The sequence below is a fragment of the Fulmarus glacialis genome, unplaced genomic scaffold (assembly GCF_000690835.1).
Source record: "Fulmarus glacialis isolate BGI_N327 unplaced genomic scaffold, ASM69083v1 scaffold22715, whole genome shotgun sequence".
NCBI classification, from domain to species: Eukaryota; Metazoa; Chordata; class Aves; order Procellariiformes; family Procellariidae; genus Fulmarus; species Fulmarus glacialis.
In genome coordinates this window covers 2,561-18,931 of record NW_009215242.1, presented here as the reverse complement: position 1 = coordinate 18,931, position 16,371 = coordinate 2,561, and the positions used below count along the sequence as shown (strand labels likewise).

At 41.6% G+C, this 16,371-nt stretch overlaps 1 protein-coding gene across 1 annotated transcript in view; it reads left to right on the top strand.

The window, feature by feature from the left end:
• Nucleotides 1-5,149: 5,149 nt before the first annotated feature.
• The window catches only part of SESN3 (sestrin 3), a gene marked incomplete at its 3' end in the record, with an annotated part of 13,387 nt that continues 2,165 nt past the window's right edge, over nucleotides 5,150-16,371 (top strand). Inside the window, exons 1-6 of the mRNA XM_009578880.1 lie at nucleotides 5,150-5,212; nucleotides 9,019-9,216; nucleotides 9,968-10,150; nucleotides 10,521-10,757; nucleotides 12,308-12,455; nucleotides 14,691-14,806. Of these exons, the coding sequence (XP_009577175.1) occupies nucleotides 9,022-9,216; nucleotides 9,968-10,150; nucleotides 10,521-10,757; nucleotides 12,308-12,455; nucleotides 14,691-14,806 (879 nt within the window). The remainder of the gene's footprint in view (nucleotides 5,213-9,018; nucleotides 9,217-9,967; nucleotides 10,151-10,520; nucleotides 10,758-12,307; nucleotides 12,456-14,690; nucleotides 14,807-16,371) is intronic.

The window sequence follows — 16,371 nt, the reverse complement described above, 5'->3', positions numbered from 1 at the left end:
GTGGAAATGTGTTCACTAAGCAATAACGGGGGTAGGAGAAGCCAGTTTGTAGGTAGGGTTTTAACCAGCAGCAGCAAATAGTACTGCCTGTACCATGTGAACTAAAATACCAGGTATCTGTGTGTGCCAGACTGAAAACCAAAAGTGGGCTCTGTAGCATCAAGTCCGTAAGATAGAACTGGCGTATTTTGAAGAATTGTAAGATAAATCTGAGGCTGGGACAAAATCGATCCCTTGGGGGAAATTCAGCCCCAGATAGGGAGTCCCAAACCCAGTTCTCCACTCGGACCCTCAGTGTCCAAACACCCGATGCAGCCAGCAAAGCCCAGCAGGTAACCTGGCTCACCAGTCACTGGGTTGGAGGTAATCCAAACCGCACTGCAGGTGCTGTGACCAGTGCCACAGTGCCCAACACCTGCATTAAGTACCATTTAGGATGCTTAAGGGTGTCCAGGGCATCCATAGGGACTGGCAGACACTATATGTACCTATGGGAAGCCCATTCGCTTCTGGGGCGGTGTTTGGATGCCAAGCGGGAGACTCCAGGGAGTCTTGAATGGTGCTCAACTCCTGTTTTTAATGACACTGCACCTTGCTCTTGCTTTCTGCTGGAGAAGGAGTTTAGGCACCTCATAGAAATGGAGACATCTCCATGTAGGTGTCCCAATGATGGATTTGACTCCAGATTGTTGCCGCAGATGATAATGTGTGTTATAAAGAGATAGACCACTGAATTTAATAACAGATCCTTAGAAATGCTAGATGGTAGCAAAATTGCGTGTAGATTATAATATAAGAAGAGGTGTAATAAATAAGAAATACATATGCATCACCTTCCCCCCCAAAAAAAATTCCTGCTTGTTTAGGAAAAGGAGTTTGTTGCTCAGGAGAAGCTAATTTTGGGATTAGGATTTATATTTGATCTAGTGCTGTTTATTATCCTGATGTCTTTATAGTGGTGGCAGTTTTTGTCAGAGTGGAGGCTCTGAGCCCCTTCGTGGGTGTTTCCCAGCTGCTTGCACTGCTCAAGAGTTCACAGGGACACGAGTGGCAGCGTTGCCATGGCTTGCAATATTCCCTCTTGAGGTGCAAAATGTTTCTTCCCAGTGATTTTTTTTTTTTTTTCCCCAGTTGCAGCACGAGCACCTTGATGTCGAGTTCAGGATGAATTAGCTTTTATGCGCCATGTGCATGAGAAGCCGCCGTATACCTGCATCAGTGCGACCATTTGCTTCTCACCTGTGCTTTCTGCGTTCATGGATATTCAAAAGTACTTCCCAAACCAGCTGTTCGATCAGCCCCACCAGCTAGCGGCTCCATTTTCAAATAAGACAGCCTCCTTTTACATCTTGCTAAAAACAGTCGTTTCTTTAAAGCCTGAGGACGCAGTGACTCTTCAATGTGATATTGAAGAGGAAGAAGGGTTATTTCTTTAATTTAAGCTTTGGGAGGAGAGCCGCTGTGTTGCTTCAGCACTGGCCGGGCTCATCCTTGCTCCTGCTTGGGCTTCACGGCCATGTTGCCAGCCGAGTGGCTCTGGCATCCCTTCCTTTGCTGCGGCAGCCCGGCAACTATTTGAGATGCAGGTGCTGTGTCCCAGTGCCCGCAGCCTCTTGGCTCTGGAGGGAAGGAGCACAGTCACTGCCACAGCTAAAAATAAACCCGTGAGACGGCAAGTTGCAGCTTTTGGCTCTGTGGGGGTTTGGGCAGAGCTCACCCAAGGATGAAGGTGTTTCTGGCAAATTATAGACACGCAAATGGGAAATGGTTCCACTTCATCCCTGTTAAAATTCCTGATATTTAGCTCCCGACACTGTTCCAAGTGCAGCGTAAGGAGAGAAAGCAAGTCGCAGATAAAGCTTGCTCAGGCCTGTTTTTTCATGAATTCCTGCAGCAGCTCTCGCATGTTCTGCACAGGTCTCGTTCTGCTGTCTGACGCCACAGCATGCTACTGTGAAACCTGCTTCTAGGCTCTGGCTTGCAGTGGCCCTTCTCCCAGTAACCTGCTTGGGCTCAGTTTTCTCTACTTATCTTTGAAGCTCTTCATCATCTTTCTCCTTCCAAAGAAGCACCCCCAAAAAAGGCTCTAGTTTTAATGTAAGTGGAGTTGGTTGCAAACCTTTTAAGGTAACTTATTCATACTCCGGCAATGCGTTTCTGGAGGAACATGAAGCAGAAGATGGCTGGTATACGTGCGTACAGCATTTTGGTTGCTGAGCAACCTGTTTCTTGCTTCAGCCACTTCGCATAAGAATCCAATTTCAGATAAGATATTAGGGACGCTGGCTGACTTACCAATAGCTAGCGTAACCTGCAAGGACTAGTAAGAAAATGAACCCGCTTTCTTGGGAAATCTGAAGCTTTGCAAGAACTTTCACTATAAAGGACCATATATCTGCGATGTTGCTTTGTAATTCCCATACGTAGTTTTTCATATTTGGGTTCTTGGGTAGACCTTAAATCACTGCTCTAGATAAAGCGTGCCCAGAAGCAGGGGTTCTTATCTACAGTTTGACAAAGCCAACGTTATCTTTCTTAATGCTTGTAAACTTCCCATGTTTTTATTAATAACATCCTGAGAACTTGTGCAACCAGATGATGGTTGCTCCTTTTCTTCTGACAAGCTTGTTTTAACCAGTCTTAATAAAATAAAAGCTTTGGCATGAAGGCAAAGTAATCTGCCGTGTTGATGGAACGGAAGAGTATACACTTCTAGTATAGAAAAAACCCAGCTCCCTGAAAATGTGCCGTGATTAGACTCACCACCTTGAAATATTATGTTTGGGGTTTTGGTTTTTTGTTCTTGCTTTGGTTGGTTGTCTGTTTTTTCCAGGCTTCTGTTTTTTGCAACTACCACCACCCAAAAGGAGCTGGGTTTTGTCCTTTTTGTAGTATATTTAACACACCTCGTTTTTTATGTCTGACTATATCCTTGGCTTTCTGTCGCCGTTCACAGGAATTAATCATCAGAGATACTTGCCTACGTTCATCCACCCAAATACCATTTCCTCCTTTCCTTCTCAGCAATAGCTTATCTGCAGGGTCAAAGGAGTAATAGCAGTCGCATTGAATGGGGAAACACGGGAACGGAACCCAGATCCTGCTAGAAGAAGCATATGCATATATGCATTTTTTTGCCCTGGTCTGGCCTCGAGGACCAGCTTTGCAGAGCCTGAAGAAGCAGGGTAGGTCAGAGAGCAAGATGGAGAAGGCAGTGGTTCAGCTCTAGTTTAGACCCGTGTTCCAGCGAGAGCTGACAGTTCGCAGCTATCCAAGTTGTCTCACTCGCACAAGCTGCTTCCTCCAGATTATTCAGTATGAAATGAAGGTTTTAAACCCTAATATCCAGTTAACCTTCATAAAACAAGTAAAATGCAACCTTAATAGTAATCTTGGAAAACATTTCTTTTTTTAATGTTGGCAGAAATGACTGGCTGCTAACAAGATTGTGTATTTAAAGCTAGAAGACGTCTTCCTGTGCCTTGTGTAGCTGTGCGAGGAAGGAGTTACACGTGCAGATACCCGGTCTCTCTACACCCTTTCTTCTTACTTTAGACTGAGTACATTTGATTCATAAGAAGTATTTTATGGGATTTTGGGGCTGTGACAGCAGGCAGCGGTTGCAGTAAGTTGTCTCCTGGCTGCTGGGCTTCACACAGTAGATCCAGCTTATTTCTGAATCTTTTAGCAGCTAATTATTCCAAAGTCACAAATCTAATTGTCCTGTGAGAGTTTGCTTTGGAACATCTTTCCTGAATAATCACTGCTGATTTTTGCATGTTTTTTCATAGTCTAATTTAGAAAGGACAGGATGTTTTTAAGGAGCAGGACAATAGTTACACAGCTCCAGTGGCTTCATTTTCCTGTGTGGAAATCGGTGGCACGCTCCTTCTGGGACCGGCACTGCTGTTCATGCACATGGCAGTTAAGCTTAAGCCCCCCTGGTAGAGGTATTTAGGGTCATTTGTTATGGAAAACCTTGGACTTTTATTTAGGGGCACAAAATATTTAGTATGCAAATCCCATATGGCTGTTGATGGATAACTTACTAAGAGTCACCAACGCTGCAGTGCAATTAGGGACTTGAGAAAGTGCGCAGCCATAGTTTCCAGATAGATGGAATATAGTCATAAAGAGGAAAAGAAGAAAAGACAAGAAACAACGGCTTTAAATTACTGCAAGGGAAATTCAGGTTAGATACTAGGAAAACTTTCTAAAGATCCAAGGAACTAAATGACCTGGACAGACGGAGGAACCTCCGGGAGGGTCTTTAAGAGGAGCTTGGGCCAACGTTGGTCAGGCCTGACGTGGACAGTGCTGGTCCTGCCCCTGGTGAACCAGAGGAGCGGGCAGCCTCCCCAAGATCCCCTTCACCCCTCTGGCTGTCAGCGGCCACGCTGTGAAAGCCTCCACAGTTTATCTTAGTTCAATTTCTTATCCCTAATAAATTTAAAAAGTCCTCTGGCTCTTGTTACGCATCAGCCTGTTCTGTACTAAATATATCATCCTCAAAGGGCGTTTCATGACTTCTAGCTGGGGTTTGCGCACCAAGGCTTGTACCACGGCTTGTGTTCTCCGGGCTCGACAGCTGAGCAAGGTGGCCATTTCGTCGGGTTTCTAGAACAAGTCTTTAATTGGGTCTTGCTGGTTTTTGGACTGTGCTTTTCATGCCAATATTTGGCACACAAAGTGCTTACACTCTTCTCAACACTGAGGATCTCATTAGATGCTGATATTGAAGAAAATGTCTTGCTTATAATTTCCCAAGTGTGGCTTTTTTCCCCCTCCGCTTTCCGAATTTCCATTCAATCCAGTAAATGGCTAATTTTAGCATTGTTCCAAATGTTTTATTGCTGTTGTTTATGCATCTTCAAGCTGGTCTATAAACCAATCGGGATTAGATTTTTGGTTTTTTACTGTCTTATCCCTTGCCAAAATTGGTGCCGTTCATTTGCGCAAAGTACAGGGGGTGCAAAGCTGATCTAACCAACGTGGTGTGCTGGCTTCACCGCCTCAGTGGGCTGTAAAACACCCAGGTGGCCTCGGGAAGAGAACCTAATCCAGGCATTGAAGATCTCATCTTGTGAGATAAAGCAAGTTAGTATGATATTCCTGATGCTGACCAAATTACGTGACTGTTTTGCAGGAAAAAAGAGTACAAGTCTCCCCACCATTGACAAGAGGACCAAGTGCCTTTATACCAGAGAACGAAGTAAGTTTGCGGTTAGCTGGGCCGGGCGGGTGGTAGCTTTTAAAATGGAAATACTGAAGGACAGTTTTATGGTCCTGCTTGCCCAGTGGTACCCAGATGAGCCCCTCTGTGAGCAAAAGCAATGGTTTCTCTGAAGCAGGCTCCAGTGGGTAAGAACTACCCTGCCCTTTCACACAAGCGGTGCCGTCTGACATCTTTTCGGTCACCAGCACTCCCAGAGACAGCTGTGAGCGCCGGCTCTGCTCTTCTCGTGGGGGATGATCACTTATTACTCTTAATGCCAGGCCTAAGGAGAGGCCTATCCAGTATTGAAGCGGTACGATTATATAGCTCTCAGAGCAGTGTCTGACCTTCACTTTGAGAGAACCTGAAAATATGACTAACTCCTTAGACCGTAACTGTGGCTCTTGAAGGAATTTATGGTTGAAAGGTACGATTTGACTTCAAACTCAAGATTTCTGCCCATGATTTAATGTTCAACTTAAGCCTTGATTTGCAGCTTCCTGTAGTAAGTAGAAACTTTGCTATGGTGGTGTTCTCCTGTGATCTCAATCTTCACAGAGTATTATTTATTGATTAATTAATTATTTGGGATGGCCGACTATAAAACCAGGACCTTTTTTTTGTGTTAAGTAATTGCTAAAGGCAGATAATTCACATGTTAAAAGGGCCAAAAAAACATTTTGAAAGATGAGATGGCTCCTGTTCTCTGAGTCTCTCTCCATTTATACACCGGCAAGGTCTGAATCTAAAAACAAACAGAGAGAGTGTAAAGGCTGGCAACAAGAAAACGTAATGACGCAAAAAGGAAGAGAGGTCAAAAAGAATCTTTCAGACTTGGGAAGAGGGGAGCAGAAAGAGTTCCAGCCAGCCACACTTGTGACGAGGACTTCCCTTTCGTATGAAATACGAGATGAAATTGAGATGCCAAACTTTTAATAACTGAATTTTTCTCATGAAGTCAATAATTGTATAAAAAGTAGAAAAATAAATGCAGTTAAAATAACATATTTTGAGAGAATTGTTAATGAATTTATTTCACAGCTGATAAACTTGGGAAAGGCGCTAGCCAAGGGTGCAGGAGGAATCACTGAGTAGCTCTCAGAAAGGAGTAACCACAGCGATTACCCAGTACAAGCAGGGAACCTCCACCTGCATGGATGAAACAGCTATTCAGTATCATGAACAGATGTTAAATATTGTTTGTTGAGCAAACGACTACCTTTTTCCCCCATTCCTTGGCATGAAATAATACAGTGGATAGGAGGGATGTAGTTAGAGATTAGTAAAACACTGAATGTCCCAACAATCTTGATAATAACACTGGTCGTGTCAAAGCCTGCTTTATTGTCGTAATGGAAGGAATATGGACAGAGCAATAACAGCTTAATTGTAAAGGTTCCTGTTAAAGTGCCGTAAGGCTTTAAAAGCAGAATAAAAAAACATGTTTGTGAATCCATGGATGGTAATAAATCAGGAGGAAGTACATATACAGTATGAAGAGGATAGTAATATAGGTGGAGATAAATCTCAGAAGCAATAATGCTGCATATTGCTATGCCTAACGTAGCAACAGTGCAGTCCTGCAGGATTATATTTCAATTTTGTCAGCAGAATTTCTTTTCCATAGCTTGTACTGTTACAAGGAAAACTCCTGACAAGTAAGATTAGAAACCTTACCAGAGACACGAAAAGTATGATTTCCCCAAGAAACTACTAAATGAGACAAAGATCTCTTAAATACATGGGAGATACACTTGCTGAAGAAGAAGGGGGACTCCTTGGAGTGGAGCGAGGGATATACCATAATAAGTGAGACAAAGTGATCTCTATATGTGTGAATAAAATTCTGATAGTAAAAACATTCTTAAGAAAAACTGAGGAGGCATCATTTTGGGTATAAAACACAGAAAAGCTGTCATAGTGAAGAGCTACACATGTAAAAATGATGGAGCTGCCTGACTGCATAGCTGCTTCTTCCCTTTTTTTCTGGGCCCACAAATTAAAACAGGGAGGTACAGTGGTGAGAAATGAAAATGTAGTATATTGTTTGTGTTTCTTTGTATGTAACTTCTATATAAGATTTGATGGAAAAATATTTGAGACACGGTCGATTCATCGGCCCATCATAAAGAAGGAAAACGTATTTTAAATAGAGTGTTAATACAGGCTGGGGGATGAAGGGGTTGAGGGCAGCCCTGCCGAGAAGGACTTGGGAGTACTGGTGGATGAAAAGCTGGACATGAGCCGGCAATGTGCGCTCGCAGCCCAGAAGGCCAACCGTATCCTGGGCTGCATCAAAAGCAGCGTGGCCAGCAGGTCGAGGGAGGTGATTCTGCCCCTCTGCTCTGCTCTGGTGAGACCCCACCTGGAGTCCTGCATCCAGCTCTGGAGCCCTCAGCACAGGAAAGACATGGACCTGTTGGAGCGGGTCCAGAGGAAGGCCACGAAAATGATCAGGGGGCTGGAACACCTCTCCTATGAAGAAAGGCTGAGAGAGTTGCGGTTACTCAGCCTGGAGAAGAGAAGGCTCCGGGGAGACCTTATTGCAGCCTTTCAGTACTTAAAGGGGGCTTATAAGAAAGATGGGGACAAACTTTTTAGCAGGGCCTGTTGCGACAGGACAAGGGGGAATGGTTTTAAACTAAAAGAGTTTAGTTTAGATTTAGACTAGATATAAGGAAGAAATTTTTTACAGTGAGGGTAGTGAAACACTGGAACAGGTTGCCCAGAGAGGTGGTAGATGCCCCATCCCTGGAAACATTCAAGGTCAGGTTGGTCGGGGCTCTGAGCAACCTGATCTAGTTGAAGATGTCCCTGCCCATGGCAAGGGTGTTGGACTAGATGACCTTTAAAGGTCCCTTCCAACCCAAACTATTCTATGATTCTATGATTTCAGCAAAAGCATTGTGTCTTCTTGGTTTTAGGTACTTTCTATCTTCATGTGCAGTAAGCCAGCTAAAATGTTTTCTCATTTCATGGTGTTTGCAATAGTAAGCAGGCTGGTTTAATACTGTGCAGTTTCAGAATAAATACTTGTCTTGTGCTTGTAACTTCAGTGGCGAACATGTTGAGAATGGCTGTTCTTGGTGATAAACACTGAGTAATAGCACTAATACTGTGTCAGGGCTTGCAATGCAAGAGCTACTTACTCTTTTGCTGTTTCATTTCATCTTGTGCCCAAGGTTTGGATTGGTTGGAATAATTAAAGAACAGCTTTTGTTTAAAGAAAGCATTAAATTCCTATTCTAAATAATACTTGAATGTTATGGACAAATTAGCATTTGATCTCCTCTTCAATTATACAAGCACAGAAGGGGTAGATTGCCAGGCTGTTTCTATAATTTGGTTACATAACCCAGTTCCTCTCCATTAATTTTGAAATTGGTTTTAGGGCTGAATGCTCGGGTGGTGTGTGTCTATACAGGCTGTCTTCCATAAAGACTTTACTTTCCATTTAGCTCTTGCTTACTTCCAGCTCTCTGTACAGATTTGACTTTAAGCATCTGCGAGTTTAGCCGTTTCGGAAAGATCTACAGAAAAATGTTCTTGGTTTTTGTAGAAACATACTAAAATAACAGAAGTACAGTATAAAGTGCTCTTCAGTTCTCAGTATACAAGCAACATCTATATGTGTGTATTCACATGCATGCAAGCATGTATATTTACAAATATACATCCGGATCTCCAGCATTGCCTTTAAGTTTGTACATAAGCAAACCTTTCATACCGTAATATGTTTCTCTCCAGGGCTAAAGCTAGAGAAAATCTCTTTCTCTGTTAAGTTTGTCCATCTTATTTTTAAGGTTATGCAAGCAAATGGTTTGGATGAACGTACTAATCTTCTTGTGGAAGAATACTCTACGTCTGGTCGCCTGGACAACATCACGCAGGTCATGAGTATCCATACTCAGTACCTGGAGTCCTTCCTCCGCAGCCAGTTCTATATGCTGCGCATGGATGGGCCCCTTCCTTTGCCCTATAGGCACTACATTGCTATAATGGTATGTACCAACAGGCTATATATTTTCTCCTGCAACCTTGACTTGTGTACTTAAAAAAGAAGAAAAAAGGAAGGCTTTAGAAAGGAGAGACTAGTGTGGTATTTTGACAGGGAGTGAATTTTTGTAGTTGGTTTTCATCAGAATAAAGTATACCTAGGTTTTCAACGAGAAGGGAGAATTGGCAACCTACATGTTTCCCTGTTTCCCACAGCGATACACTTCTCAGATGCCCACAAGAGTGGTGTTTTACAGAGAGCAGAGTTAAAACTGTGTAATCTTATTTCGGGATATTTAACCATCAGTGCGCAGCAGTAGGATGAGGTGCCATGAACTCAAGTCACAACAAATTCCAGGTGGACACTAGGAAAACAATTTTTACCATGAGGATGTTGAGACATTGCAACAGGGGCCAAGAGAGGTGGTGTGATCTCCGAGGATGGAGATCCTGTCTGGACAAGGCTCCGAGCAACCTAATCTAAGTTAGCCCTACTGTGAGCAGGGGTTGGACTAGATCTCCTCTAGAGATCTCTTCCAACCTAAATTAGATTCTGCAATTCAGAGTAAAGTAATCAAACGTATTTTTATTGGAGAATCCTCCATACTGCATAGAAATGCATTGCAGTATAAAACATGGCCCTTTGGAATGAAATTGTGTTTTTTGTTTTGTGTTAGTAACCTGTCTTCCACCTGCAGCAAGATCAGATTACACGCTAACGTGCTGCCCTTTTCCCTCTGTGTTTAATTATTACAGGCTGCGGCCAGGCATCAGTGTTCCTACCTAATAAATATGCATGTTGATGAGTTTTTGAAGACTGGCGGGATGGCAGAGTGGTTGAATGGTTTAGAATACATTCCCCAAAGACTGAAAAATCTGAACGAAATAAACAAACTCCTTGCACACCGGCCCTGGCTAATCACGAAAGAGCACATTCAGGTACCTGTTAAGTCGTGCCCTGTAATAGCAGAAAATGCTAAGAACTACGCAAGTGTCTGGTTAGGCTTCATTACCCTGAGTTAAAAAATTCAGGGAAGAAGTGAGCATTAAATAAGCCAATAACTTCTTCTGTGTGACAAAGCCAACAAGATTTGCTTTTTAGGAATAGCATTGGCTAAAATAACCCCCAAAGAAAAGAGGTAATATATTAGATGTCTCTCTTTTTTATCCAGTGAGAGTTTGTGTGCAAGAGGAATATGGTATTATTGGAAGAAAGGAATTGATTCCTTTTTAAAATACATAGTGTTTTATAGAAAAGCTGGGGGCCAAAAGAAATTTTATATTTACACTTCTTTTATTCTCGTTTCAGAAACTTGTCAAGACTGGGGAAAATAATTGGTCTCTTCCTGAACTGGTGCATGCTGTTGTCCTGTTGGCACATTATCATGCCTTGGCAAGTTTTGTATTTGGTAGTGGCATTAATCCAGAGAGAGATCCGGATACATCTAATGGAGTCAGACTTATAGCAGTCAACAACTTCTGTGTCTGTGATCTTGCCAATGACAACAACATAGAAAATGCATCCCTCACAAGTAGCAACTTTGGGGTTAGTGTCACAAGAAGATTCTTTTGCTTGCCTCTGTTTTGCATTAGAAAACTTTCTTCCATCCTTTCCTGTTTAAATTTCAGGGTAATTTGAAATTTTTTGTCTACTTTACTGAAATGCTTGAGTCTGGTAACTCTTACGTTAGCTCTAGCAGTTTGCAGTGTAATCTGTTGAAAACCACATTGTAACAGCAAATGGTGGTCAGAGCAATGTGATTTTGATAGCTAATCACACAACCCGTTGGGCGAGACTAAAACTTTGCTTTCAGCTGAAAGCTTGAAGTCCCAGTTTCTTCAGCTAGTGTGTCGCTGACTGGAGCATTGTGTCATCCATGTTTCTAACATGTGGAATAAAAAAAGAAATGGGAAAAAAAAACAGAAGTCAAAATAATAATAATTTTTACTTCAAGGCCTACAATTACAGAACAGGTCAATTCTGAAACCCTTCCTTGTAGATGGGAGGAAATGTCTGAAATAAAATTACTTAATTGTTCACGCTGGTGTTCCAGTCTTGAATCAACCAACAGAGAACTTTGATGACTAGTTAAGTAACTTAAATGTGGAAATTTTTTTCTGAAAGTGGCTCTATAATGCTTTGAAGACATGTTCTTGAACTAATGGCGATTGATGAAGTAGCCTCATTGCCTTTGACGGAAGATCGGGATTATGAGCAGAGTCACTAGATATGTTTTTAAAAATTAGCAGTACAATGTGAACACGTGATCAGTCAGTTCAATTGCTGTATCTTAAATTTCTGGGCTGTAGGGCATGCTAGCTCAAATTGGTGGGCTGTCTTATTCCATGTTTATAGTGGGCAAAGGGCTGTTGCTGACTGTGCTGCTTGTTAAGCAGTGAGTAGCATACTAGAAAACAGTTATAGCTATGGGCAGAAGAACAGAATCAAAAGGAAAAGATGGAAAAGAAAAACCAAACAATTTATCTTATGAAAAAACTGAATGATAAGTACAGGTCACAGAACCCCAAACTTTGATGTATTTCTAGTAAAGAAGCCTGTTTTCCTCACAAAAGCAAGAAAAAGGGTCAACATAATGGTTATTTTGATCACGTGTAATGAAAAGAAAAAGAAAACACTGATTTGCTGTCTCAGGTTGTGTTCCTGCATTGCAGCGTTGCTCTGTATCTCTTCAGAAGCACATTTTACATTACTAATAGACTGAAAAAACTACCTTAATATTAGAAGTTGTTTTTTGATACACGTAGGGCACACAGATGGCTTTTCCTGAGCCATCTACTTGGTGGAATATGTATTATAAGCGACTATGGTTTCCACATTCAAACACCACCTCTTCCGCTGTTAATCCCACTGCAGTAGGTTACTGCGATAGGTTAGAGTAACACTTCCCAGCTCCCTTCGTCTCGCTGTCTGAAAGCTGTTTGTCTACGCTGTATGTAACAAAATGATTCTGGCATGAGTTTTCGTGTTTGCTGCTGCTATCTGTTTTTGAGAACGTTTGTTGTCGAGCATGAAATCTGAAGATGACACATGTTGTCTATCTTCTAATTTTGCAGAATGTCATGGTGTTTTTGCAGATTGCAGATTCTTTAAGTGAGCTGGAGGCCTTAATGGAAAGGATGAAGAGGCTACAAGAAGATAAAGAGGACGAAGAAGCCTCTCAGGAAGAAATGGCAACTCGCTTTGAAAAGGAGAAGAAGGAGAGTCTGCTAGTAATTAGTGGAGGTATTTGTGCTTTTCCAGTTCCCATTTGTTTGTGCTTTGTAAGAACTAAACACTTGAGGCCAGTTCAGTGACTATAACTTTTTCTGTCCATTTCTTTATTCTGGCTGTTGGTCTCGTAGAAGTGTAGTAAGGGTGGTCCTGTCTCTTGCTTCATTTGCTTAAGGTTTCTTGATTGGCAAAAACCACCATCTTTCTTGCTACTTGAAATTTGGCTTTTGTATATTTAAAAAAAAGCCTGTAGGCTTCTGTAAAAAGTTGGGTGTAAATTTCTCTTTCTTTATATGCTCTATATCTTCAAATTAATTAGTTCATGTAAATATTCAGTAATATTTCACAGGTTTAGGTTCTACAGCGCTTAGAACTTCGATGACACTCAGAAGTAGCCTTCAGATACGACATTTAGTTCAGGAAATAGATTGGGATGAGACTCAGCTTCTTTACCATTTACTGGAAAGGACATTTCTAACTTACCGTTCTGAGTGATCATACTGCTATGCTGTTCCACTGCCTGTGTTGTGCTAGAGATTCTTAGCATTTTTTTTTATTCTTAAATAACGTTCAAAATTCTGAGCTGAAACCTTCTTTTCCATTATTCTTCATATGCTCTGGAGGCCTTCATCTCTAACAAACCATACAATGAAATCTGTTTCCTATAGACAGGAAGGTGGGTTATTTTCCCAAAGAAAGTGTTCGAAGAAAGAATACTGTTAAGGCAATCAAAATCTCCAACCATTTCCTCATAGTAGAGGCTACTTGAAGATGATAGCTTGTATCTTTTTAAGAAGTGACCCATAAAATGCGTCACGTTTTACTGACACGGTTCTTTCTGAATTTAGATCTTGGTAGCTTCAGACCAAACAATGTTTGAAAGTATCTAAGTTTATGTGCACTCAGCCCAAAAGTGAGGAAGAATGTATTGTGGATCAGCAGAGAGATTGTTTTGTGGCTCTCTAGGAACATGCAAAATCTCTGAAAGAATATACATCCAGCAACGTCATGGCTGGATTTTAAGAAATGGATATTGTCCATTGTTGCTCTGTTTTTCTTTGGTCAGACAGTATCAACGGTGCAGATAAATTGACACCCATTGCTGTTTCATTATCTAGTCAGGACTTCCATGAGACTCTGCAACTTCAGGCATATAAAAAAGAGGAGGTGTTTGGGACAGAAGGGGGTTTTTGATGCGGTTGCTGATAGTTCTGTTGACTTTCCTCCCCCTTTGCCTTTTGCTGGTTTGAGCTGAGGAAGTGTGTATGTGCTGGGCCTTTACCCTTTCATGAAATTCAGTCCTTGTCAGGGGAGAGGAGTGTATGTGTGCAGGTTTTTTATTCTTCGCTGAGGATTTGCTGTAGCAGATGCTGTGCGAGCTTCTTCCTACGCAGTTATGTTTTGATTGTTTAATGAGGCAAAGAGGAGATAAAGCACTTCTGCAATTCTTAGATTAACTGACTTTTCAAGGTGCTAACAGTGGACATATGGCAACTGTTCTGTCAATGCATGTGGAAGCGAGCCAGGATTCTAACATCAGGGTCAAATGCAGTCAGCTATGCAGTAGTCAACTTCTGCAGAGGTGGTTACACAATCAAGCCACCTGTTTATTCGGGAGGGAAAGATTGATTCCTGATAGAGAACCTGCGCTTGCTTAGTGACGCGTTTTGGAGCTCTTTGGAGATGCTTAGTTACTAGAGCTTCTGGCAGAATTTCAGCCTGATGTGCTGTAGAGCTCTTTGCTTTCATATAGTCTTCAACTGATATTTAAAGTGGAATATTGCATTGCTTTCTGTTGCTCATACTCCGGGTTATAGAACAGAGCTGGTGTAATTCCTGACACCATACCTGTTCAGCAAAGCAATCCTGCTGTCAGGGGTACATTTTCCTGTTTCTTATCCTAGCACAATGACTTTACTAACAGGATTCATCTTCCTGCTTTAAGATACCTAGCCTCCCTCAGAAGCCAACAGAGATAAAAGCACACCTCCAGACAGAAGTTTAGCCAGTCTATTCCCATGTTGTAGAAGTACGATGTCTGGTGTAGGCTGACGTTTAGTTGGCTCAATGAAAGGGATGGATCCCATACAAGCAGATTGGGATTGAAATGTTTCTTTCCTTCGTACCGCTCTCTCCTTTGCACAACTTCTAAAATTGTTCTCTAGTCCGGTAGTAGAGTGGTAGTTGGAAGTCGGCGCCAACTCATGTGCCTGCCTAAAGCAATGCATTTTGCTATTTTATTCACAGCATTTGATGATGAAATAGTTTCTACGGATGTCTCCCGCTATATTGAAGATCCTGGGTTTGGGTACAAAGACTTTGCAAGGCGAGGAGAAGACCATCTGCCAACATTCAGAGCTCAGGTACCATCTCTTTAAAGTACATTCACTCAAAGAATGTTTGTGTATCTCATTACCGGGCAAATAGCGTAAAGCAGTTGTAGTGGGGCATGTTTGTTGCATGCTCCTCTTCTTTTCCTGGTCCATTAAATAACTCGCAAGCTTCCATAAATCTACCTGAGATGAGTATTTTACTATTTGTAAATCGCAGACAAGGGAATACTTAGCTTTCAGTCTTACTCCAATTATTATCAGAATTAATGTTTGAAAACTGTAAAGCATATCACTAAATCTGGAATAAAAGTGAAAGGTAGAAAAGAAAGAATTTCTTTTCTGTCCCTCCAAATGTTTAGGAAAAAATCCACTGGAAGAACTCTTTATTTCTGTCATTTTATCAAGTATTCTCTGTCCAGTGGTTATCAATACATAGATGTATATATGTCTGTGGGAATGATTTGGTGAGTATGGTTCTCACATATGCACCAAATCGCTCTACTTTGAATGTTGGAAAAGAAAAGGAGTTCTTAAATACGATTACTGAAGTTTTTGGCTATATTTGAATATATTTTTTAGTGCTGTTGCATGTACATTTTCCTTGTACATTGTCTTACATACTGGCATCTTTTTCCATGACCAGACTCATGAACTTCTTCATGATATATATAACAGGAGGGACATCCTAGGTGGTTCTGTTCCAGCTTATAGAGTAGATTAATCAGCAGTCTAGTAATAAATTGTAAGCGATAGAAGAAATCTTAAACCAAATCAGAGAATTTCAATTAAAAAAACAGTGGGTGCAGGAACACTTCATGGTCAGAAGATGTATTTAAGACTGTAAAATAAAGAATCCATGATCACTCTCAGGAAATGTATTTACCTATATAGCAGTCTCTGCTGATCTGGATAATTTACTCTGCGGTCTTTATATATGCCTAAAGTAGGTAGATACTGCCAAAAAGAAAAAGGCAGAGTCAGTGCCTGTAAATCAAACATTCTGCTTAACTACTTTAGGAGCAGCAGGCTCCCATGGAAAAAAGCTCTACAGAAGTTGAAATTGCAACTAAAACATCTCTGCTCTTAAATAAACAGGACAGCTTCTGGCCTACTCAAAGGAGTCACCTTGATAATTTAACTTCATTAGTATGTCCTACTCTTAAGCAGTTAGATGTATATACCCACAGCCTCCCAAATGCTCTGCTATTAATGCTATTGAACTTGCAGTAGCATCACAAAACCCTGCAATAAATCCAGTCCTTATTCTGATAAAACAAGACTGCCTTTACCTCTGAGGGTTTAAATTTAGTAATAGTAAAAGGTATTCCATACACAGCAGAATGTCTTTAAATTTTTTTTTTTCCCTTTTTTCGTTGTTAGTATGGATTAACTGCTGTTAGTAAACAGCACTTTCCCCCTCCTGAGGCTTCTGGTTTTCAGAGGCTTTTGTGATGCCCCAGGTGTGCTGGACACTTTACAGGGCTGGTGGGTACAGCATATTTCTCACAAGCCTTATGTTGTGGTTTAACCCCAGCTGGCAACTAAGCCCCACCCAGCTGCTCGCTCACTCCCCCCCACGGTGGGATCGGGGAGAG